The following is a 23,414-nucleotide window of genomic DNA, read 5'->3' as shown; positions in this document are numbered from 1 at the left end:
AAGGAGCTGAAAGAGGTCCCCCTCCGTTCTCACACACACCGAAGAATGAGTCAGTGTGCTGCCGCTCGGCCCTGTGTTTGTACAGTATATACAGCTTTTGTGCGGGGCCACTGTTCTCCCATCAATGGGGGCTGAAGTGTTGATGAAAACCATGAGGAAAAGTCTCCTCTGCTGCCACCGAGAGTTCATGTTCATTAGAGGGGCTACAGGCCTGTCCAATGGCATCTGTATGTGAGCAGAGCTGAGGATCGCCGGGCGAGAAAACAACAAGTAATCGGCTTATTGCATTAGGAGAGGAGCATTTCAGCTTCAATCCCTTTTCGAACGGACCTATAACTTTATCATTTATGGGTGAAGTCTTTGAAATGGCCAATTTTAGGTCAAAATTGTAAAAAAAAAAATCGAATCATGATCTGAAGAAATTCAAGATTTGACACACATTTCGGATTCCAAGCAAGATTATCGTATCATCAATGTAAGATTCCATTGTAGGTCAATGAGGTCATAGATACCTTAGTCTGAAAGTATAGGCCTGTTAAACAACAAAAAACATCACATTACATTACATTAGAGTTCAAGCTGCTTCAAGAAAACACATTACAAGTTAGTAATTTACTTACAGATGTGGGCTGTTGCAGTTAGTTTAGCCACGCTTTACATACCAAGTTAGAAATTCAGCTTTGAATCGTTCACCTTATTGTTATTTACATACATTTCCCTTTAAAGTACCCTGTGTGTGCACCTAGATTTGAATGAATAAGGGGCAGTTTCAGTACAGCCAACAGGATTAGAGGTGAGGGTCCACAGTGTAAATGCATATTTCAAAGCCTCCTGCAACAAGATGTCATCTAAAATAACTTGAACAGTCACTTGACAAACTTAATTTTCAACCTGAAATATTGTAGAGCGATCTAGAAATCCTTAGCTTGCAAAATCAGAAATACCAGGCAAGACATACCCTTCTTACCTAATCAATTGGTAGGTTTTTGGCGCCACCTACTGGCCCACACAGGCGTCACATGCTGCACTTGTATCTTCAGTTTTATCCATCATGCGTGGTTATATCTTGGATGCCCTAATAATAAATGCATACCTAAAAATAATTACATATGTGCGTGGTTTTGTTCATCAAGCGTATGTAGTATTTGATATTTCCCCTCATGTGCATTTAGGCTCAAGCAACTTATTAACCATTTCACAAGCTTATAGGCCTACACAATCAAAATGACTTGATTTGCCTTGAATCCACTCAAGTTTACTCACTGATCCACTTACATGAGACCATGATGACATCACCATGCTTCAGACAGTCAACCTCACAGACATGTCTCCCTGTACATCAGTGGTAATTACTGGCCAGGCCCACGCCCCTCTGATCTCCACTGAAACGCCGTGATCTCTCTCTTGATTGGTCGGTCAGAATTAAGCACGTGTCTGAGCTGGCTTCAAATAAGAGGTTTTTGGTGCAGCTCGTTCCCGTTTTACTGCCCATTGAGGATACTACTTTGCATTTCGTACGGCAAGTTGTCTCTCAATTTCTGCAAACATGGTTGAACAGTTTGTTGGGACCTGGAAGCTCACTAGCAGCGAGAACTTTGACGAGTATATGAAGGCAATCGGTAAGACTTTTTTCCCATTTAATGTGTATTTTATAGACTTAAGTTGACTCAAATGGGCTTTTATAATAATGTTCTGTGCAGGTGTAGGATTTGCTACTCGTCAAATGGGCAACGTGGTAAAGCCTAACATAGTGCTCAGTGTGAGTGATGGGGTTATCAATATGAAGGCGCAGAGTACTTTTAAGACCACCGAAATCTCCTTCAAACTCAACGAGGAGTTTGATGAGACCACGGCCGATGATCGAAAGACAAAGGCGAGTATGATTGGGGCTAATCCCAGCTGGGTTTGCACCTTGCAGGAGTAGACCAAGTGTACTGAAACTTTTCTCTATTTTTCTCAGACTACTTTCACCTTTGACAATGGCAAGCTTATACAGAAACAGACGTGGGACGGGAAAACTACAGTACTTGAGCGTGAAATTCAGGATGGGAAATTGGTGGCTGTGAGTTAATGAGTTCAGCATCTCCTGCAATTATGCGTGTCCAATATACATTTGTCATGGCTTTAATTGTCTTTTCTCTCTCAGAAATGCACCATGGACGATATTGTTGCAGTAAGGACTTATGAGAAGGAGGCCTAAGGACCAAGATCTGCTGCCCATCTCCAAAATACATGTTTCAATAAACGCCATAAAACTCCATTGTCTTGAGTGGACATTCTTAATACTGTGAGGAGGGGGCGGGGGGGCTATTAATCTGGAAATGGTTACATTTGGTCTAAGATTACAGATGGTGGCTCAAAGCCCCTTTGTTTCAGCTGGTATAGTGGCAACCTTATGACAAGGGGGTGGTTGAGTGCATTAGGCCAAATCCCTGCTTGGGGTGAGGCCAGTGACCTAATTTGTGCCAGACCCTTTGTCTGGGACATAGGGGTTAAGCAAGTGAGCGTAATTAAATGTAATTGGGGTTCAGTGTAATGAAGAAATACCAGCAGCATGGTGCCGTGGCAAAGTAACCGTACGTTATGGGGTTAACGAGTGCAGACTGAACTCGTTTGGATCTCTAATGGTTTATCATATGGAATGGGTCTACATTGTAGCTTCGGGTTTAAAATAAATCGTCACTTGGATAGTTGCATTGCAGATTTGTTTCCCTCTAGTGGGTGAATGTTGCACAGGGTTAGTTTAGGCTACTGTAAATGTTTTTGCACTCTAATTGAAACGCAATTTGGATGTCTGCGATTATGAGATAAATTTGACTTGCAGGTATCCAATTCCTTTTACATAAGTATCTTCAATAATGGGTAAAAAAAAAAAGGTTTATCGGAATAAAAACATTTCACACCGCTGAAGCATGGATTTGAACCTGTGTGCAACGTAATGACGTCATGAGCGTGCGTAACAAGAGGATGGCCCCTCATAATCAAATATGGCGGATAAGGAAAACACAAACATGGGTGTCGACAAAGATAAAGACAAACCCTTTTCTACGACAGTTAAGCCTCTCATAGACGAAGTTTTAAGGAGAATAGGCGGCCAAAGGAACACGGAAAACACCACGAACATCGCTGACAGCTGCACCACAACGGAATACTGTGAGCGGCTCCAGACGTGGATGTGGCAGTACTACACCGGATATGTCAACTGGCAGAGCTGGCTCGCCGCGACCGCCATGTACCCTTATTCTATGCAATTACCCGGCAGTATGTCGATGCCACATGCGGATTTGAATACCCAGAACTGGCACACCAATCCACTGGGTTTGGCACTATCGCCGTACCCTCCCGCGGCGCCATCCTCCCCCAGCCGCCCCGGTGAAGCTGCACCCGGGGCTGCAGCGCCCACACAGCCTCAGCGGCCCCTGGAGAACGGCAACGCGCAGAGGCCAGGTACAGGAGCCGAGAGACTAGTCGGACATAACTGGCATTTCTGAACACTGAACATGTGGTGTTTATGCTCCTTATAGGTCGAGAGTACAATATTCCTTCACCCATGCAAAGACTTCTTGCTGAAATGGTGGATTTCCTCATTCTGTTCTTCATCAAAGCTACAATTATTATTAGTATTATGCACTTAAGTGGAATCAAGTGAGTATGTGATAGTTCGTACTCTGGTTTAGGTTACAGCACAAATGTAACTCTCCAAAAACATCTTATAACACATGGTATGGTTTTAGGGATGTTTCCAAGTTTGCCATGCATTTCATAGTGGAAGAAATAGATGAAGACACATCCATGGAGGAGCTACAGAAAATGATGCTGGTTGCACTTGTCTACAGAATTTTAGTTTGCATTTATGAGGTAAAACCCGCTGTAGTGAATACCACATAACACACAATTACCTTGTTGGTTGTAATTTTCTTTATTATTGTTTTTTAATTTTATGTTATTCTATATCTTTTTTCAGATTGTGTGCATATGGGGAGCAGGTGGAGCAACTCCGGGGAAGTTTCTTGTTGGACTGAGGGTTGTTACATGCGACTCTTCGGTCCTGGTTCAGCCCAATAGAGTCTTTGTTGTACCTGCGACCAATGTGTCCCTTTCTGCGTAAGTGCACCATCACTCTAATTAAAATTAGCTCCATTGTTCTGCTTTATTTTGATGTTCACTGACTGAGTCTCTGTCTGGGGTTTGTTTTACAGATCAACAGTTCGAGCCTTGAACAAAAACTTTTCAATTGCCTTCTTTTTTCCAGCCTTCATAACACTGCTGTTCTTCCAGCACAACAGGACTGTCTATGACATGGTTGCTGGTACTATTGTCGTTAAGCGCTCCAGGGCAAGATAACAGCAACAACCAAAGATGACCCTGCAGCTGCAGGCAATGAGTGGTATTATTTATAAGTGCTTTATACACAGTACGTGGTGAAAGAGAAAGGGTTGTTTAAAATACTGTATTTGGTACAGCTTATTTATTTTCTAAAACTTAGATTTGGTGGAACAGTGTTTCAGCATGTGCACTGCTTTCAGATTACCGTATAAAGTAATTTCCATTTACTTTGATTTTACAACACAATAAGAATGTATCAGTGTTTCTAATATTCTGTTGCTCTATATTCTTTATTTAAGACAGAAAATCAAATTGATCCACAGGCTATTGGTAAATTTGAAACTAAGACCATTTTGGGGGCAATTTGTGTTACTCAAATGTATTATTGTAATAAGTATTCATTTTTAAGAATTTGTATTGGGCTATTAAATGTATTATTAATTATTAACTAAATTAAACACTATCTAATTTCGTTGCTAATTATGGCCATACAAGGATTTTATTTAATCATGTTTGTGACTGTGAAGGTCGGATATTTGCCAAGTGTTGACCTTGTGGCTGTGGCAGATCCACTAAATGGCAGCTTCAGCTGACAGCCACAGATGGTACTTCAGATTTGGAAGCCAGCACCCCTCCACTACTGCTCAAACCTTTCCATTTCTAAAGCAATGCATTATCACTATCTCGTCTAGTCTAGTTAATGATACAGTGAATTATTTATTCTCTAACTACGTGATTACGCGAGGATGAATAAAATGCCACATGCTTCTTGATTGTATTAAGTAATACCTAAGTGTGTAGTGCCGCGTCCACTCACTGAGATCTCTGTACATTTTAAAGTTATGTTTTAGTTTGACTGCCTAAACTGAGACGCTGTACTCTGTTATGAGCTCGCCCTTCACCTCTCTGTGACTTCCTGTTGGTATTCCTCTCAAGTAATTGCAGACACACAGGCACTGCTTGAATGAAGAACAGTTGATGAAGGCACAATATGAGTTGACTGAGCAAAATAAGCTGTTGCTGCTGTAAAGATGACAATGGTTCACACGTGACTACTTTCAAACTAACACACATTATCTAATCTTCAAAAAGATTGAAAGTTATTAAAGACTAATAGAGGAACTGAAGAGCCAAAACACTGCCCCCTAATGTTTTCCATTGAAATTGCACTGCAGTGCGTGGTTGAACAGAGGTCACAGAGGTCATTTAAAAAATATATATAAATGACCAACACTGATAACAAATAATTTGAGCCACATTATTTAGTTTAGCTCCGGAAAAAAAAATGTGTTGACATGAAAAATAGATTGCACATTTTGCACCTGAAGTCCAAAGAATTTCTGCACAGTATCTTAACTTAAAGCCAATGCACCAATGTTCAGGTTGTGACACTGTGATTCTTGTTTGTGTCCATGCACTTTCATGGTGGCTCCAGTCCTCCTCCACAAATCACTCCCACCAATCCTTTGGTGCCTAAACTCTGTTCTGGTGATGTGCGTAAGCAGTAGCCTGCTATTTTCAGCTGAATGAACAGGCTATCTATTGGTTCTCTAGGACTCGGGATGAAATCTGTTTTGCTATGTTAGAATTTGTGGTCACGATGTGCCATTAAAGTCAGCTTCGACTGCACAGATTTTCAGTTGATCAAGTTAGTTTTCTTCTCTCTGCATTGGCAACAAGTGTTTTTAGGCCCGAGCGGCCTGCCGTCGCAAGGGCCTATTGTAATCGCAATCACAGCGCAGTGCGCGCAGCGCACTGAACCTAAGTGCGCGGAGCGCACAAAAACAGCGCGAAGCGCTGTCCCCATGTCAACCGTAAACTCACCATGTAAAACAGTGACAACCCACACCGAAGGTGTGGGCCCTTTATACTTATTATTGCATTAAAATGAATGGGGGTATATAGTGTGAATGGGGGTATATAGTGGATGACGAGCGCGAAGCGCTCGTCATCCACCCAGGAACCCCACGGATGCATGCGGATCGTTGAAAGCTTTCCAAAAATGTATAATATGATATCGTCGCGAAAGCGACGATATTGTTTTTCTCGGAAATATTATTATTCTTTCTTTCTTTCTTCTTTCTTTCTTCTTCTGCTCTTTGAGCAGGAATTTGACCCCCTGAACATAGTCGAAAACTCACCAAATTTTGCCCAAAATTCAGGTTCGGTGAAAAATTAATTAAAATGTGTGTTTCATATTGGGGGAAAAAAAAATGGCGCGACAGCGCCACCTACAAAAGTGAAAATACATTACGCCAATGGGGGAGGGGCCGAGGTAAACTTTGTCGTAGAGCGACGAGATTCGGTACAGATATTCGTCATGTGACGACAAAAAAAAAATATTATTGTGGCCACGCCCCCTGACAAACCGGAAGTCCGCCATTTTGAAAGGAGCTCCGGAGAATGCTGAGTCAGCGTTTTCGCTGACATCGCATTTTAACAAACTCCTCCTAGGGCGTTTCACCAAATGAGCTCAAAATCGCTCCAGCTCATCTCGAGATGTGGGGCATCAAAAGTTATCCAAATTTTTGGGCTAAGTTCTTCGGTTTGTTTGCGGCGAAGCCGCAATCTTTACGAAGAATTTTGCGATTCATCAAAAAAGAAAAATTGCTCCCATTTGCACAAACAAACTCCGATTAAAAATCGGAAATATACATTTTATTGACCTTTCACCCCTGGACGCAACAAATGTGAAAAAGTGACATTGGGCGCGATAGCGCCCCCTCCAGGTGCAGAAGAAAAAATGCATTAGGGGAAAAAAATTAGTTTGTCGGAAATGGATGAAATTCGGCACAAAAATAGTTGATGGCGTCCCGATCCAAAAAGCCAATGAGACCCATATCGCACTTTGTACGGTATTGCCATGGTGACGCCCGGGGCCCCCCATGTAATTCTAATGGGGCTGACACATGAATCTCACATTATGCAACATTACAGCGCGTTAGCGCCCCCTGTCAGGAGCTTGTGGACAGTGGTCATGGAAGAACGGCCCGTTAGGGCCGTCTGATGCTACATGTGAAATTAAAAAGATTATGGGCGCGCTAGCGCCCTCTGCAGGCTGGAGCCATTATTCACATGGAGAGGCTAAAAATGTAGTTTTGATGTTTACTGACAAAGATTAATGGCACATCGGGGCAATAAAATGCAGTGTGGCCACGCTGGCGCCCTTGGTAGGGTTGTGGCACGGATATATAGAGGCGCTAAAGGAGGCACGGCCCGCGAGGGCCGTTCGATGCCGCTTGCGGCTTTAATTTTTTCTTCTTTTCTTTTTTACCAGATTTGCTTGCCTACAGTTTTAGGGGGCTATGTTAAATAGTCTTTATTATGTCTGCATTCTGGCATATACAAATTAAAATAACTCACTATCTATGTTCAAGGGCACATTGAGTTCTTGTTGTGACTATTAAAAACAAATGACAAAGCAATGTCTATGTACCAATTAGTGGCCATTGTGTTGAGAAAGAGCCGCTGCATGCATGTAAATCGCTTCACACAAAAGGGCAGACAGGAGTGAAGCCTGTTCACCTGTACGAGAGATTAGCTCTTTTTAATTAGCTGCTGGATTCAATGGTTTTCAATAGGTCCTTATACTGTGCCATGCTCCTCCACAGTTCAGCCCCAGCCATAATGTTGCCAAATGCCAACCATCTTTCTTAATGGGGAACAGAGACTGTGGAGCTGCCCTGTTGCCATGGCAGCAAGCGCTTACTCCATCTCCCCACGCAACGTACTGGAGCGCGCACGTCGCTCTCCCAAGAACGCGCATCGCAGCAGAAAGTATCTTTTCTGCCTCTAATGTTAACTCCTGTCTAATTATGTCCAGTGAACTATCCATGTGGTTGAAATCATTGCTGTCTTCAGAAAGCTTGAATTTTCAAGGCAATGCTGGGGAAAAAAAGCAGGCAGAATTTATAAAAGGAAACTTTTCCTTTCCATGTGTTTGTAACATGCCTGGACATGTCTGTAGTTCTTCAAAACTCAGTACTGTTAAGGTCTCCTCTCCACAAAGGCGATTTTACTCTGAGGTAAATACACCATTTTTTATTTTTTCATTTCTATTTATAGTTGTAGTTTCGAGGTTGAAGTGGAAATGTTGTGTCAGTGCTGCTCTAACAATAATTATACCAGCTAATGACCTCTCAGCAGCATGAGACAAGTGTAAATCGGTTTCTGTTTAGGATATGCATGATATCAAAATATTAGTAGATTAGTTTATATGAGAAAATGTTGCTTTTGCATAAGAGAGCCTATTAAGGAGCACTTCACACGATCTGTGCAGATGAACCGGAATATAAAGTAGCCAAGTTATTATTTTTCCTTTCTGTGTTGCCACATTGGTCCATATTTCTGCTGTGTTTATGAACTGTCTCCAAATGTCCTTTTATTTCTGCAGCTTACAACAACTCAAGGCTTGAAATGAGAGGTAAGAGGTATGACTTATGACCGAAAATATCTTGTGTTGTTAATGCACACAGTTATGAGAATCTGAAACAAAATATATTTGTACAAATGTGTGCTTAGTTTATAAAAGTAGGCTATGACATTGACACACATTTGGGTTATTTTTCAAATCCACACAGAACATTTGTGGCTGCACTGTCCTACTCCACATACACTGAAACCTGAGAAACATAAAGCACCATATCAGCCATACCAAACATGCTTGTCATGCACAGTTAGAAACCGACAATGCTTATTTGTGTGTATTTGTGTATCAAAAAACATTCACACATGTTACACACTGTAGTCAATTTAATTTAAAAGGTGAAATGTTACACAGTCGGACTTCATTGCCATTCATCAATAAACAGTATCAGCTAAAAGTGCAAGTGAAGGTGCTGTTCTGTATCATAAAACCCCAGGTGAAGGTGTTGATAATTGTTTGAGATATCTCCGAGAGTGCAAAGTGTGTCAGGTTTACTCATGGTTACTTTAGTTTTGAAAGGCTGTGGTTGTAATGGCAGGGCTGCAGCTTGTATGGGCAGATTAGGAGCAGATTTGCCTTTTGTGATCAACAGCATGAAAGTGAATGTGAATTAAACCAGCTTTGATGAGGTTTGTGCACATTGCTTATATAGTAGACCTTTCTTATTATACATATGCATATGCACTACTTATATGACTGTAAATACCCCGCACAGATATTCACAACATGCAGCATTTCTGAGCAAACCCTCTCCAGAATTGGCTCCTCTCCCTCCCTCGGCGTTCTTCGTCTGTTGCGCCCTCCCCCTCCTTTCCTCTCTCCCTGTGTGAGCGTAGTCTGGGCGCTGAGCCAAGTAGAGTGTGTTTTTTTGAATGAATACCTGATGCGGCTGATGAGGCTGGCTTTGGGGGAGGAGCTGTGAGTGGAGTACTGAGAGGAAGGAGAGGGGAGGGAGGCAGAGCCAGCGAGCGGAGCAAAGTAGCCAGGCAGAGAAGGAGCTGGCGGTCTGGTGGCCTTGCATAACACACGATTGGAGCAGCCTCTCTCTCTCCCTCTCTCTCTCTCTCCCTCTCTCTCTTTCACGCAGGACTTGTGCTGTGAGCTTCAGCCAGTGGGGGACCTCCACCACCATCCCATTGCAGGAGAAGGAAAGCCGAACCCCCCTCGCAAGGCAGACGTGCAGTAGCAACAACAGTGGCACTGGACTAGAGAGCAACACAAAGGAGAGATCCAGGAAGAGAGTGAGGAGACACGTCCAGCACATACACATTACGCACTCATGCACGCTCTGGGAGGCAGGAAGAATCCTTGGACATGCACTACAAGCAGTGGCTGTGGAGAGACTGGTGAGCTATTCTTAGTGCTCCTACTGGAGGAGGGGAGGAGGGGGTCTTATCTTTTCTGCTTGATTTGTGGCATAGTAGTATTTTCTGCCCCGCTACTACACTCTCTCTCCTCCACTCTCGGTGTCATTCGGAAGCACCCGGGGCAACAGTCACACAGCATCTTTCTGGAAGCCACAGCTGCATAGGATTCAACTACAAAAAGAAAAGTGTTTTCCGTCTGTGGGGTTTTGCAAAGCGGGACCTTCGGGGATGCACTTTGAGATTTCGGTGTGTGATGCAGAACTCTGGAGTCATTATTGTAAAGACAAACAGGTTTCACCCGCTGCCTGCTCTTACTGTCTGCTTGGGTCTGCTACACGGTTGATCCGCCTCTTAAAGGGACACGCACTAATCTTGTACTGAGAAAAGGCCAGTAAAAACAGCTCTCTCTGGTGATAGAGAAAGCAGTGTACTGTATTGATCTGCTCTGTGCTTGAAGAAGCTATGTTTGTCACAGGATTGAGTTGAGAGAGTGTTCATATAGAGAATAGAGGAAGCGTATGCATGGACTCTACCTCCCCTTCTGCTCAGTGCCGGAGCTCACATTGATAATGAAGTTTTTGTTTTCTAAATTTAGCCATTTGCTGTGCAGTGTTTCTAGACTGTATCCTTGACTGAAGCTGGATGTGATATACCAGCATGACAACAGCCCGGAGTGGACCCTTTTTTTCTACAGTAATTTCATCGTAACGCAGTTGCAATATGGCTTAACCAGTAAAGGATTTGGTTGTCCTGGTAAAGGTGTTGTGACATCAGAGAGGAATACAAAGCTATTGCAACCACGGATGAAAAATTGTTAATGTGATGATCCAATATTGGTGTCTGCTTATGGATAGAGCCACGCAGCTGGGGGTCATCTCACCTAGAGACTTGAATGGATACGTGATAACACACACACAGACCTATTTCTGTGCAGGTTTTTGTGTGGGAGTATGAAAGGGGTGCACATGTAAGCCCGACTCTATCATTGGCAGATGAAAAGCATCAGTGTGCATCAGCGTGAACAGAGAGGAGCCTGTCTCTTTCCACTGCAAGATGTGTCTCAGAGGTGACAATCTCCGACCAGCAAACGGACGCGAGGGGGTGTGTTGTCATGTTTCTAGATCCTATCATTGCCCACTATTGACTTACACATATGGGTTGTGCTTGATAATGTCTGTCATTTTAACAAGGCTATGCTATGTAAGATATGTGGTCATTTCATATTATGGCAGAAGGGGTTTGTCCAGGTCAAATGAGGAAAGCTGCCTTTAAGAGCATCTCTTGTGTAGCATTACAGCGTAAAAACAGCCTGCCACTAGAAATGCTTGAACTGCGCATCCAGGTTGTACTCGGAAGAAGTGATGTCATTACAGTGTAGACACAATATATGGCTGAGGTGGGGTTGCTGCACAGCGTAGCCAGGGCTGTAGCAGCGGCTGTGTTGTTGCTGCTGCTGCTGATCGGGGATCTCTCAGCGAGGAGGGGGCTATGGCGCTCGGATGCTGCAGGCTCTGCTCAATGTGGGTCAGGAGAAACAGTTCTCTGTTTTCTCCTATTGTAGTTCAAATCTTACTCCGACTGTCCCCCAATCCTCCCCCTCTTCTTCCCCCTCTCCTAGCCCCCTTCAACTCCCTTGTGTTATGCTACATTGTATTAATATTCTTGTACACCTGTTCAGTCTTAAATCTCCTTGTTTTGATTGATCTCAGTTGCCGTATTGGCATAAATGAAGCGGTGTTAGGTCCTATTACAGTGACCTTGACTAAACCATATCCAATGGGGCATCTGACTGACCAAATGTTGACCTCTGTTTTTCTCATGTAACATTATGTAACGTGTGTAACTGCAGCTGTAGGGAACTCTCTCATATTATGATAATATAGCTTTGTCAATAAGGATCACAGCTCTCCATGTGGATTAGGTAAGGATCTGGTGAAGAATGAGTGAAGAGACAGAGTGTGCCTCTGGCTAATGAACTACTCACGTTTAGTCACCAGAAGCTAAACATGTCAAGTCAAACAGATACAGGGGAACGTTCAAGAATGTATTCAGCATATTTTACATTTTATTTGCATGAATGCAAGCAGAACATATACATAAGATATGCTATGTCTATGCTGGATATTTAGATAATGATCTTGGATACCTTATATATAGCTATGTTAACCTCAAACATAAAACTACAGATATCCATATCTATATAGCATGCTAGTTCAATGAGTTCATTTGTCTGTGAGACTGGAGAGCATAATATTGCACTATGCAATTTTGTGAATCTTTTCTGCTGTTTTTGCAATAATAACAAATTATAGATTTATTTTTGACAATTAGAAAATACAAATGTGTACATTATTAATTTCTCATTTATGTATTTTTGGTTTTAGCTCCAAAGTGCTCTTACCTTTATATTGCACAACTTATTAAACACTGAGAAATGGGCCAACACGTTTGTTACAACAATGCATTGCATCTCGTGTTAGAAGCAGAATAGGGTGTCATCTAGTGGTCACACAAAGGGATGCTTTGTTTGAATGTTTACATAGATAATTGGTTGTATTGTTTATACTTTTGTTAAGAAATACCACATTTTCTTGTATGAATGTTCAAATAAATGTTCAAATAAAGCAATTGTACTATTTTTCTCTGTTTCAGATTGCGGTTGTCATTGTGGAGGAAGGTACTTCACAAATGATTCCCCATGAAGAGTCCAGAGCTCATTTTGTGGGCTGGAATAACTACATTGTTTCAAGTTCTAAAACTGCATCTGTCCATCAGTGAGCATACCCACCTCTATATCAGTGAGTGAAGAGGAGAAAACTCTTTAACGTCAGCTGAGCTTTTGATCTCAACGTCCCTCACCTCCTTTGGCACAATGAAATCCAACCAAGAGCGGAGTAATGGATGCCTGCCGCCAAAGAAGCGTGAGATCCTGGCGCTGGAGCATCGACCGGTTGTTGTGGCTGCGGCGACGCCTCCGGCTGCAGTCGTCGCTGAGACTCTGCACACGGAGAATCTGGCGTGGCTGGCAAGTGTCGCGAGTGAACGGTGCAAGTCCAGAGACGCTGAAAGCCCCAAATGCACTGTGTCTTCTGCCTCCTCAGCCTCTCCTTCCTCCTCAGTATCTTCAACGACGGCTCTAGCTGCCGTCCCCCTGGCCTCCCTGCCAACAGTTTACCCAGCGGCTCTCCCTCAACAGACTGGGGCCATTCAGCTGGCTCACCTAGGTCCCAATGTCCAGTTCATTAGCTCTGGGCCTTACGCTGGCTACATATCCTCGCATATTATTTCTACCAATGCTAACACGATGCATAACAGCTCTGTCGGGCAGCAGCGTCCTATGGACGGCTACACCACGATAATCTCAAACGCCAAAGCAGAGCAGCAGTTTCAGATGAGCCTCCCTCCCAGTGAGCTGACCCCAGTATCTATATCCAGCAGCCCACAAGTCACCAGCCAGTACATCCACCTGGACAGCCGAGCTCCCCTGACCGTCAGTGGAAACGCAGTCACTTCCCCCACAGCGCACCTCCAGCTCCACCCACACACCCATGTCCTCCCCCAGACCCTCACCCTCGCCCCCTCTCAGCTAGTCGTCCAATATACGGATGGAAAAAAGCTAGAAGGTCACAATAAGGCGGTGCTGAATGGTGAATTGGAAATGGTTAAGCAGTCTAAAGTTGCTGGTGGTCAGCCAATGAACCACCAGCCGGTCCAGAGCTACGAAACCAGACACATCCTCTTGCCTGCGGACTATGGACAAAACTCTTCAGGACTCCAGACGTCTCTAGTGCTTGTCGCTCAACCCAACCATGCCACTGATCCTGAGCACAAACAGATCTCCATAATGCAGACTGAGAAAGGAGGCATTTGTCTCGGGAAACCAATGGCCAGGACTTCCTCTTTCACTCCTCTGCCATCGTCAGAGGTGGCAAAATCTGTCAATCCGCACGCTGTCATCCAAACAACCCTACCCCCAGAAGAACTGCCGGCAAACCTCTACTCCACAGCTCAGCCCCCAATCATCGGCTACATCACCAGTGCCAACCAGCATGCCGTCAGCTACCACGCCGCCCTCCCTCAGCATGTCGTCATACCAAGCGGGCAGTCCCTACTCATCCCAGTTAGTAGCGCCAACAACGGCACAGAGATGGAGGTTAGTCGTGCCATGAGTGCCCTGACTGCCACCACTACACCGCAGATTTCCACCGCCATGCCACACGCCTATTTGGCCACAGCGCTGTCCAAGTGTGAGGCGCTGGGACCAGATGGAAACCACGCAGTACCTGCTGTGACGCAGGCTCCGGTGCTGCCAGCCCCCCCACCTGTTAACACCGCTCCTCCACCGGTTAGCACTGTCCCCTCACCCACACCACCTCCTGCCCCTGTGTCCATCCAGGCCTCTCCCTCCATCTCCTCCCCCTCCTCCCCTGTGCCCCTGCCTCCCTTTTTCATGAGGGGCTCCATCATTCAGCTGGCAGATGGGGAGCTGAAACGCGTGGAGGACCTCAAGACTGAGGACTTTATCCAAAGTGCTGAGATCAGCAGTGAGCTCAAAATTGACTCCAGCACCGTGGAGCGAATCGACAGTGGACAAACGCCTAATGCTGTGGTCATACAGTTTTCAGTGGGAGAACTAAAAGCACAGGTAACAGGGTTGTGCTATGCCTGCTCCGTATATTGTATCGTTTTGCTGACAAGTCCATGCTCCTGTAGAGGAGTGGGTCTCCACAGGTTCATAAATTAAGTCCTAGTCAAAGACCAAACCACCCCAAATAAAAAGACGAGCTTGAGGATTGATCTGACAAACTCTAGCTTATAAGTCAGGCGCTCTCCTTATGGAGCTAAATGAGGGCTTTACAGGTTATATCTATTGAATCATTTCGAAATCTGGGCAAATACACCTGGGTGTACAGTACGGGATCGGGACTTATGTGGTAAATAAAAAAACATGACCCAAAGCAATGCCACTGAACACATTTTTCCATTTTCCCCGTTTCCCATTTTGGTTCAGATTAAGGAAAAATCCAAGCTCAGTGGACAATGCACCATTTCTCATTAACCAGGAATATGTTGTAAAACTACCCAGATCTTAGTTAAGCCATTGATTTGAAAAGCATGTGAAGGCTGAAGACTCTCTGTACATAGTTAATTATATGTAGGGCTGGGTACTGTCGAATGATACCAGTATGGAATCAGAAAAAATTTAAGGTTCTACTTAAGTTTGTCCCGACTCAGCACTAAAGAAAGTTACTTAGTTGTTCCAGCCTAAATAATAAAAACTACTGGTTTTGGTCAAACAATAGTCTTCGATGGTATGCTTGAAGATTATCTTTCAGTTTTATGCTTCTAGTTAATGAATAATGTACATAAAATAAAATATTGTTTATTTAGGCACCGGTATCATAAATCACTATTGGTATCAAAAAGATAAGATAAGATAAGATAAGATAAACCTTTATTTATCTCACAAAGGAGAAATTCACTTGTTACAGTCGGCGTTACTTCACAGTCTTATTGTACAGTCTGACAGCAGAAACTTAATGGTACCCGGCTGTATTTATATTCTTCAAAGTTGTTTGTTGAGTGATTTGGGGGTTGCAGCCTGAAAAGTTTGGGAACCCCTGTTAAATAGCGAAAGGTTGATTTGAGTGTGTTTAATGAGCCACTGTAAAAAGGGTGTTTTCCATAGGTCTATCCTTATTAGTGGGGCTAATGGGAAAATGTAGAGGAAACGATCTATACTGCTGCCTTCAAATCTGCACATTTTAACCATTGTTCTTGTCCTCCAGGTGTGTGTGGAGGTCCTGGTGGAGTATCCCTTCTTTGTGTTTGGCCAGGGCTGGTCGTCCTGCTGCCCGGACCGGACCACGCAGCTGTTTGAACTGTCCTGCGCCAAGCTGTGTGTTGGCGACGTGTGCGTGTCCCTCACGCTCCGTGGCCTCCGGAACGGCTCGTTCTCTGACGGACCCATTTTGGGCGCGAAACTGAGGAGCATGGACCTCCCCGACGCCTGTGCCAACGCCGAACCTACCACAAGGAACAGTCCCGGAAAGGTTTCAAGAGAAAGCAGAGATTTAAGAGCGGAGGAAGTGGTTCAGAGTGACAAACATGGGATGGTACAAAAGCCTGTAGTCCGTAAAAGACGTTGGTCAGCTCCGGAGCGGGACCAAACTGAGAAAGCAGAGGATGAACCGCCTCTGACTCTCCCCAAACCCTCCTTTATCCCTCAGGAGGTCAAAATCAGCATCGAGGGACACTCCAGTGCAGGAAGTGAACGCTGTTGAAATCTTTTTTTGCTTTTTTTCAACCACTTGCTTTCAGACTACTGTAAAATAGACGACGTTTACACACTACGGACATACCTTTTATTTCTCAAAAGTCAAAAGTAGATGGTGAAGAATAATGGAACGATGCTAATAGAGATATTATACCCGAGATCAGTGCAATCAATGGGGAAATGGAAGAAGCGTGAATGTTTGCGTGGATTTTGTGGAGAGGCTATGAAGTTATGTATCTTATCGTGAGTGGTGTGTCATAATTTGAACCTTGCCTACCAGCCGACCAATGCAGTCCTGTCAAGAAACAAAGAAACCATACTTTTATCAAGTTTGTTTAGCTCATGAAGAGTGGAGGTTATGGACTGCTTTATGCTACAGTCATGAAGCCGGTGATCTCTGCTGCGTTTTTATATGAATTTGTCGATTCCTTCCCATTACCCGTGTGAGTCACTCTTTGGGATCAGCCTGTCTAGTGTGTGCGTGTTTCTGCTTAGTTGTATGAAGTCAAGACTAGTCAGGAAATAACACAAAATGAGAGGTATGAACAGCTACGGACAAAGTAGGGCTCACTCATTCAAACATATTACTTGTGTATCTTTTATCTTTCCCTTTCTTTTAATCTGTCCACAAATTAAGTGAAGAACTGGGACTGGGTATGAATGTAAAAGACTAGTTAGTTTGCTACACCAATAATAAAAAGTGCCGGTTATGTAACACCCTATATCCTTGGTCTTAAAACAGAGTAATAAAGGTTTTAGATTGACATGTGACACCTTCACGAAGCGTTAGCTGTGTGCGCTTAAGCCAACCTTTCTATTGTCTATTTGAATTTACGGTAACACTTTATTTTACACCAGCCTTACATTGTACCTGCCACATTTAGTACAATGTAATGTTCTATACTATAACTTGTAATAACATGTGTGTTACATACACAATGGAATAATATGTATTTGTATTCTGGTGGTACATAATGTACTAAGACATGAGACTCTAACTCTAAGGGTTACGTTACGTCCCTCCAAAGTACAAATACATGTTATTCCATTGTGTATGTAACACATGTTATTACACATGGTTACAGAGCAGACTACATTGTACTAAATTTAGTTTGGTACAATGTATCAAGGTAGTGTAAAATAAAGTATTACCGAATTTACTGAACTGGTCATTTATCATTTTATGCCCCATAGATTGGCCCCGATCCTAAATCCATACAAAATAGAATTATAACATTATTTTTGTATTGCTTCCAAAAAATATGAAGCAATTTGAGATGTTTTTTCAGAGCCGTGGGAACATGTTCTGATAAGTGGGTGCTGAGGGACGAGATTTCCCTCAAAAATTCCTTTTCTGTTCCCTATTTATTAATAATTGCACAAACCATCCACCAGGGCGTGCTGCGGCACCTTCAGCACCCTGGGTTCGCACGGCCTTGCTTATTTTAGTCTTTTTAACTCCTTATTTTAAACCATTTTTATGGTTACAAATCTCAGAGGATCCAAAGGTTGGCAAACACAGCTCCTCATACAAAAACAGTAGTTGTTCATGTTCACATTTGAATGCTTTATTTACAGAGAACAGCCTTATATTTAGTTACAACCTCCACATCCTCAACAGTGGCACGTCCTTCTCAAGTTCATGCCTATTGCAGCTAGAGACGTTTTTGTTCCACTTTGTACTGAGGTCTTTTTTTATCGAAGTAGAGTAGCGCCAAAAATCTCCCGACAGTTCATTCTCAGGAATAGTAGTGTGCATCTGTGTTTGTGTGTGTTTTCCGAGCAGCAGCACTTTGTCCTCGTCGTCGTCGGTGGTGGAGGTGGAGGAGGAGGAGGAGGGTTCTAATAAAATGGCAGTGATGTCAGCGATGTCTTGTTCCTCAGCTCTTTTTAGACTGTTTCAATGCGTCCTCCTCTGCGGGTTCAGTCACACAACACAAGCATTATCTTAACCAGGGCAGGGAATGTATACACACATACTCGGCAAACGATTATTTTTTATTTTTTTGATGAAAGGGGAAAAGCTACTTTTGAAAGACAGGGAGAAACCGTGAAAAATTGTCGAGAAAACTATCCAGCCGGTGTTGATATTGTACAGTGATCGTTTGGAAGTGTACAGCGTTTTGTATAGATATTCTAATCCTTATGTAGCTTATGTACTATTTGTGTAACAGTGACTTCTTCAATCATTCCATCACAATTCAGAAATCAAGTAAACTCCAATGTGTCAGGTATTGATCGCACTATGAATCCACTGTCATGAATGTCCAGGAACGTTTTCACCCAAAGCAGAACTCGGTAACTTGTTGTAATCATGGTAATGGCTTGGATTTAATAATGTACTTCCCAAGCTTAAAATGAGCCTGAAAGTCTTAACAATTGACCATTTACTAATGCACTCCCCACACTTCATGGAGTAGACTCGCTGTTTACCACCGACTGAAAACCGTGGGAAGATAGAATTTAGTTATGGGGTGCGGAGGGACAAAATTTACCCCCAAAAACACTTTCTGTGCATATTTCCTATATATTAATATTGCCTGGAGTTCGTAAACAACCCACAAGGGGGAACTGCAACGCCCTCAGCACCCTGGGTTCCCACGGCCTTGCACCAGTCACTCACGCACCAAATTCTTGCACAGGGAAGGAGGTTAAAGTCAGTAACAGCTGGGATTGTGCAGCCAACCTTCTGATTATCTCATGCTCTACTATTTGAGCTTCTGTCATCAGCTTTTTTGCCTATATTTGACAGTATACTAATTAACTATTCCTCTTCCCAACTCTACCTTATCGCAAGAATTGATGCCACTGGGGCTCATTCACTCCACAACACCCATTGCATTCCTTCCCCAAAAGTTACAGAGTTCTGCTTTAAAACATGGCCTCTGTAACACACAATGTAAAGATATATCATCATCATCATCACAAATGTTCCTCCAAAATGGTGTTTTCTTGTGAACCAGACTGTTCTCCTGTTCGTGTGGGACTGCTCAGGCTAAACACTGCCCAGTGACTGTTCACCTGTTAGCTCTTAGGTTGTTGTTACGATGTTAAACCAATGCCTCATCAGTGCAGTACGTGTTTTCTCTGTCGTGAGTTTGTTTAAAAAGTCGAAACAATGCGTTAAAGGGGAAAGAAGTTGGATGAGCTTGAAGAATTTGCACACACAAGAATGAGAACAGTTAAACACAGCAGCGTTGTGAAAGTTGTATCACCTAAATTTAGACTTTTGAGTAATGTTATATGGAGACGGCCACTCTGAAGGCAGTGAGCGTCGGATTTGCACTTTGACATGTGGGAAATGGGGTTTGTTTATTGTACAGCATCACTGAGGCGACCTCTCAGTTATCTGTAAATAGCCAAAGTCTTCCATTCTAATGTTTGTACGGCTGATGAAGACAAATTATGTACAGATCATCGAAGTGAATTTCTCACTTGTTATCAATGTTAATTTGACCAACTGTTGCTTCACTCAAATGTTTTCGTTCACCAGCTCAGCCCATCAGGGGAGTTTGATGGAAATGAATCAATTCTAAAGCTGAACATACATGTATGTTTGACCATGTAACGTACAGTATGTTGTTAATATCAATGACGTTCCCTTATTTTGATGGTGTCGAGGTTTACTAGTCAGAAACTGTTAAATCTTTTCTTCAGATGTTCGGTTTTGATCAAATATATTACAATAAAGAGTATAAAGAAGAGGAGTGAGTTGTTTTTTCATGGGTAACAAACAGCACACAACCCTGAGGGACATCTTTACACAGGCCATTTCCTCAACAATACAGATATACTATGCAAAAGAATGTACATAATTGTATATATACACAGCTTGCCAGAGGGTAGAGGAGCCAAAATATTTACTCAAGTAAGAGCAGTGTTGAGGAGAATACTTTGAAATTGTATTTAGTAGTTAATAGATACTTGCCTTAAAATGTTTTGTAATGTATTCGTCTAATCAGAGTACTGCATTCTGAATACTTTGAATACTTAACAATTACAACAATGAAGACTACGATTGTTGGAACTCTGAAACAACTAATTGATGAATCGACAACTATTCGATTAATCGTTTTCTAGTAAACACAGACGGAAATAGAGCAAAAATGACATGAAAAGTTTTTTATTTTTGATGGAAACCTACTTTGTTTTTCAAGTTAGTTTCAAGTAGTGTTTTGTACATTGAAAAGTTCATAAACATCGGTCCGTGTCTCAACCAGAAAGCAGAATTGGCACTTAGAGCCTCCAAAAACACTCACTTTAAGTTTACTCTATCAATATGTCCTTAAGCGGCACCACTTTAGTTTTATATGATAAAAAATACAGTTAAATAGTAAAAAAAAAAATTCATACACCATTCACAGCCAAGCAATTGATCAATTAATCGTAAAAATAGACGGTAAGTGAATCGATTACCAAAATAATCACTAGTTGCAGCCTGATGGAGCATATGTTATAAACTCACTTACCATTAATTGTTTGTTTACTTTATTGTCCCCATAGGGACATTTTTAACTCTTTAAATCTCTTGGCAAATGAAGCAGCAGATCCAGCATCATGTGACACATGTGCAGTGTTTGTATGAACTGAGGCTTAAGGCGTTTTAAATCTTTATTTTATTTTAGGAGGAAAAGCAGGTCAACATTAAAAGTTCTTTCTTAATAATGTTGTGCAATGTGGAGCTAGAATTTACTGGGATGTACAGTATTCCCTTGATACATTATACTCTCAAATGATAGTGTAACTTTACCAGAATACAATTACTCAAAATGAGTATGCCAAATACATGTATCTAGTTACACCCCAACACGGAGTAACATAATAATGGAAAGTATATGTAAAAAGTAGTGGCCCAAATATTTACAAAAAAATGTAGGCCTACTTGGAGAAAATTTGACTTGAATAGTGTGAGCGTAAGTGTGCGTAAAAGTCTGATTCATGTTTCAGCAGTGACATCAAGAAACGAAACATGAATTAATGTAAAAAAAAATAATCATATTTTCTGAACAAAATGCCATGTAAATAAATAAAAAGGAATCATTGTGACAAAACACAAAATAATCTATTCCACACATCGAAAAATGAAGATTTGCCAATTTACTCACAATGGCACAAGTTCCTTTTTTTTTACCCTTTTGCTAAAGTAAGAGTACAGACCAGCCTCTAAAATAAATGTATATTTTTAAGAATGGTTTACAGATTGCAAACTTGATTTCATTGTTTGATGTGGCTGTATTGAGGAAGTCGTGCTTATATGAGGCTCACAAAAGTGTCGCAGTTTTACTATTTCCAAAGCACAGCTAATAATTGCTGTTCAAACCAGATCTCAGGCTCAACACAACTATCAACCTTTATTTCCCAAGGTTGAGAATCACAGCTGTAGTAGCATCCACCTGCCACGCGAGGTCACTGTTTATTCTTCAATCACGCAGCTGCATGTTACAAACTACGCCACAAGGGGGAAATAAAGCACTGAGTAAATGCAGAAATAACTGTAGGGAGAACAAACATATTAAGTCGAGGTGGGTAGTACTGAGTTACATTTACTCAAGTACATGTGCTTAAGTAACTGTACTGAAGTTATTTTTTCATACAGTACTTTTTACTTGTGTCAATGTGAGTAAATCTTCATTGTGACACGTAAAAAAATACATTTCTTATTTTGTTTACTTAATTCCTCATGATTTATTTTTTGTATAATTTCGTGGTCTTAAAATATTTACGATTTTCACATTATTTCTTGTTTTGTTTTTCATAATCTATGTCACCACTGAAACATTAAATCAGACATTTTCTCCCAGTACTTTTTTACTCTACCCACCCCTGACTATAAACTACTGACAAAATGAACCATAATACCCGTACGATTATATATAAACCGTTAAGAAAAGAAGTCGACACACGTTTTCAAACACTTTATTCACACTTAATACAAAACACAATATGACTCAAGCATAAAAGCCTTTCCTTCAAATTTGTTTTGGCTCTGGAAACAGTCAGTCTAACAACACACTGATAAAACGTACAGTGTCCCGATCCAGAGCGCCTCATATGTTGTGCTTTTGATATGAAAGAACTATGTCTGGATTGTTAGCTGCTTGGTTGATTTATAAAGTAGACATTTGATATCGGCTTAGAGCTGGACGGGACTTGTGTTGTACAGACAATTTTTCCGGAGATAAAACTCATTCATTCGCTAAAAAAAAAGAACAATAATTTACTTTGTTGCTTTCAAACGTTACATGGTGGTGCTTAAATCAAGACATCTGTTCTCCATTAACACAAATACAACACCAGTTTATCACTCCACTGTATATACATAGACAAATATGGACAAACAACATTAAAATTTTGCCAGTGTAAACAAGCTTCAGTATCAACATCAACACCCAAATATTGCACATACATTCATAAATATACATCAGCTTTGTGCCCTTTGTGTTTACGCATGTGGCTGCACCTCTGCTTAGTGTGTAGGGTCTAGTGTGGTGGGAAAATGAGGATAAATTGAATCAGGAAGAGGCAGAATTCAATACAGGGGAACACAAATACGCATGTACACAGTGCCTACACACACACTACAGTCAGTTGTGCCTCAATGTTACTGCGTCCCTCTACTCCGCACGCATTTTAGATTTAAATGCTGTCAAAATCTGTCTTGATTTGTTTCCACAACAGCCCATTGTTTCTTCAGTCCTGCAGCCTGGTCAGACTGGAGGAAAGAGTGCTCATTCTCTGTGTCTTCCAGACTTTGTTCCTCGGTGCAGCAGACAGCCCTCCGATTGTTCGAGGACCTCACGCAAACCCAAAGACCTGCTGCTCAGCGTCAACAGATCCGATTTAAGTTACGCAGAAGGTGCACATTTTCTTCTCAAACTATTGTCCGTCAGATGTGAGAAGTGTGGGCTTTCTAGGCGTCCCCCGTGTGGTCAGAGGTCAGCTGCTCCTGGTCGGAGACGTTGTCGTCCGCTGGGGGTCGCGCCCGGTCGAAGAAACCGCACTAGACAAAAGACAAAGG

General features: G+C 42.3%; 4 protein-coding genes across 6 annotated transcripts in view; 3 read left to right on the top strand and 1 right to left on the bottom strand.

Annotated features, from left to right (window-relative positions):
- Positions 1-1,409: 1,409 nt before the first annotated feature.
- Positions 1,410-2,259, top strand: fabp4b (fatty acid binding protein 4b). The gene is made up of 4 exons (XM_079561690.1): positions 1,410-1,619; positions 1,701-1,873; positions 1,961-2,062; positions 2,147-2,259. The coding sequence occupies exons 1-4, from the start codon at positions 1,547-1,549 to the stop codon at positions 2,198-2,200; spliced, it is 402 nt and encodes a 133-aa protein (XP_079417816.1). The 5' UTR covers positions 1,410-1,546; the 3' UTR covers positions 2,201-2,259.
- A 715-nt stretch (positions 2,260-2,974) lies between these two features.
- fam8a1b (family with sequence similarity 8 member A1b) lies at positions 2,975-5,123 on the top strand. The gene is made up of 5 exons (XM_079562089.1): positions 2,975-3,447; positions 3,525-3,645; positions 3,735-3,858; positions 3,965-4,104; positions 4,200-5,123. Exons 1-5 carry the CDS (start codon positions 2,988-2,990, stop codon positions 4,342-4,344), a joined length of 990 nt encoding a protein of 329 aa, XP_079418215.1. The 5' UTR covers positions 2,975-2,987; the 3' UTR covers positions 4,345-5,123.
- A 4,343-nt stretch (positions 5,124-9,466) lies between these two features.
- LOC306967162 (ataxin-1-like) lies at positions 9,467-17,318 on the top strand. 3 transcript variants are annotated; one of them, XM_079562072.1, is made up of 3 exons: positions 9,467-9,993; positions 12,772-14,764; positions 15,909-17,318. In XM_079562072.1, the coding sequence occupies exons 2-3, from the start codon at positions 12,992-12,994 to the stop codon at positions 16,401-16,403; spliced, it is 2,268 nt and encodes a 755-aa protein (XP_079418198.1). In that variant the 5' UTR covers positions 9,467-9,993; positions 12,772-12,991; the 3' UTR covers positions 16,404-17,318. The 3 variants fall into 3 exon arrangements, with proteins under 3 accessions (XP_079418198.1, XP_079418197.1, XP_079418199.1); XM_079562071.1 differs by having other exon boundaries at positions 9,467-10,098; XM_079562073.1 differs by lacking the exon at positions 9,467-9,993 and adding an exon at positions 10,848-11,220.
- Positions 17,319-22,349: 5,031 nt separating this feature from the next.
- The window catches only part of itga8 (integrin, alpha 8), a 63,395-nt gene continuing 62,330 nt past the window's right edge, over positions 22,350-23,414 (bottom strand). Inside the window, exon 30 of the mRNA XM_079562333.1 lies at positions 22,350-23,396. Coding sequence (XP_079418459.1) covers positions 23,307-23,396 — 90 coding nt within the window. The 3' untranslated portion in view covers positions 22,350-23,306. The remainder of the gene's footprint in view (positions 23,397-23,414) is intronic.

The sequence above is a fragment of the Gobius niger genome (genome assembly GCF_951799975.1).
Source record: "Gobius niger genome assembly, chromosome: 8".
Taxonomy (NCBI): Eukaryota; Metazoa; Chordata; class Actinopteri; order Gobiiformes; family Gobiidae; genus Gobius; species Gobius niger.
This window is presented reverse-complemented; position numbering and strand designations above follow the sequence as displayed.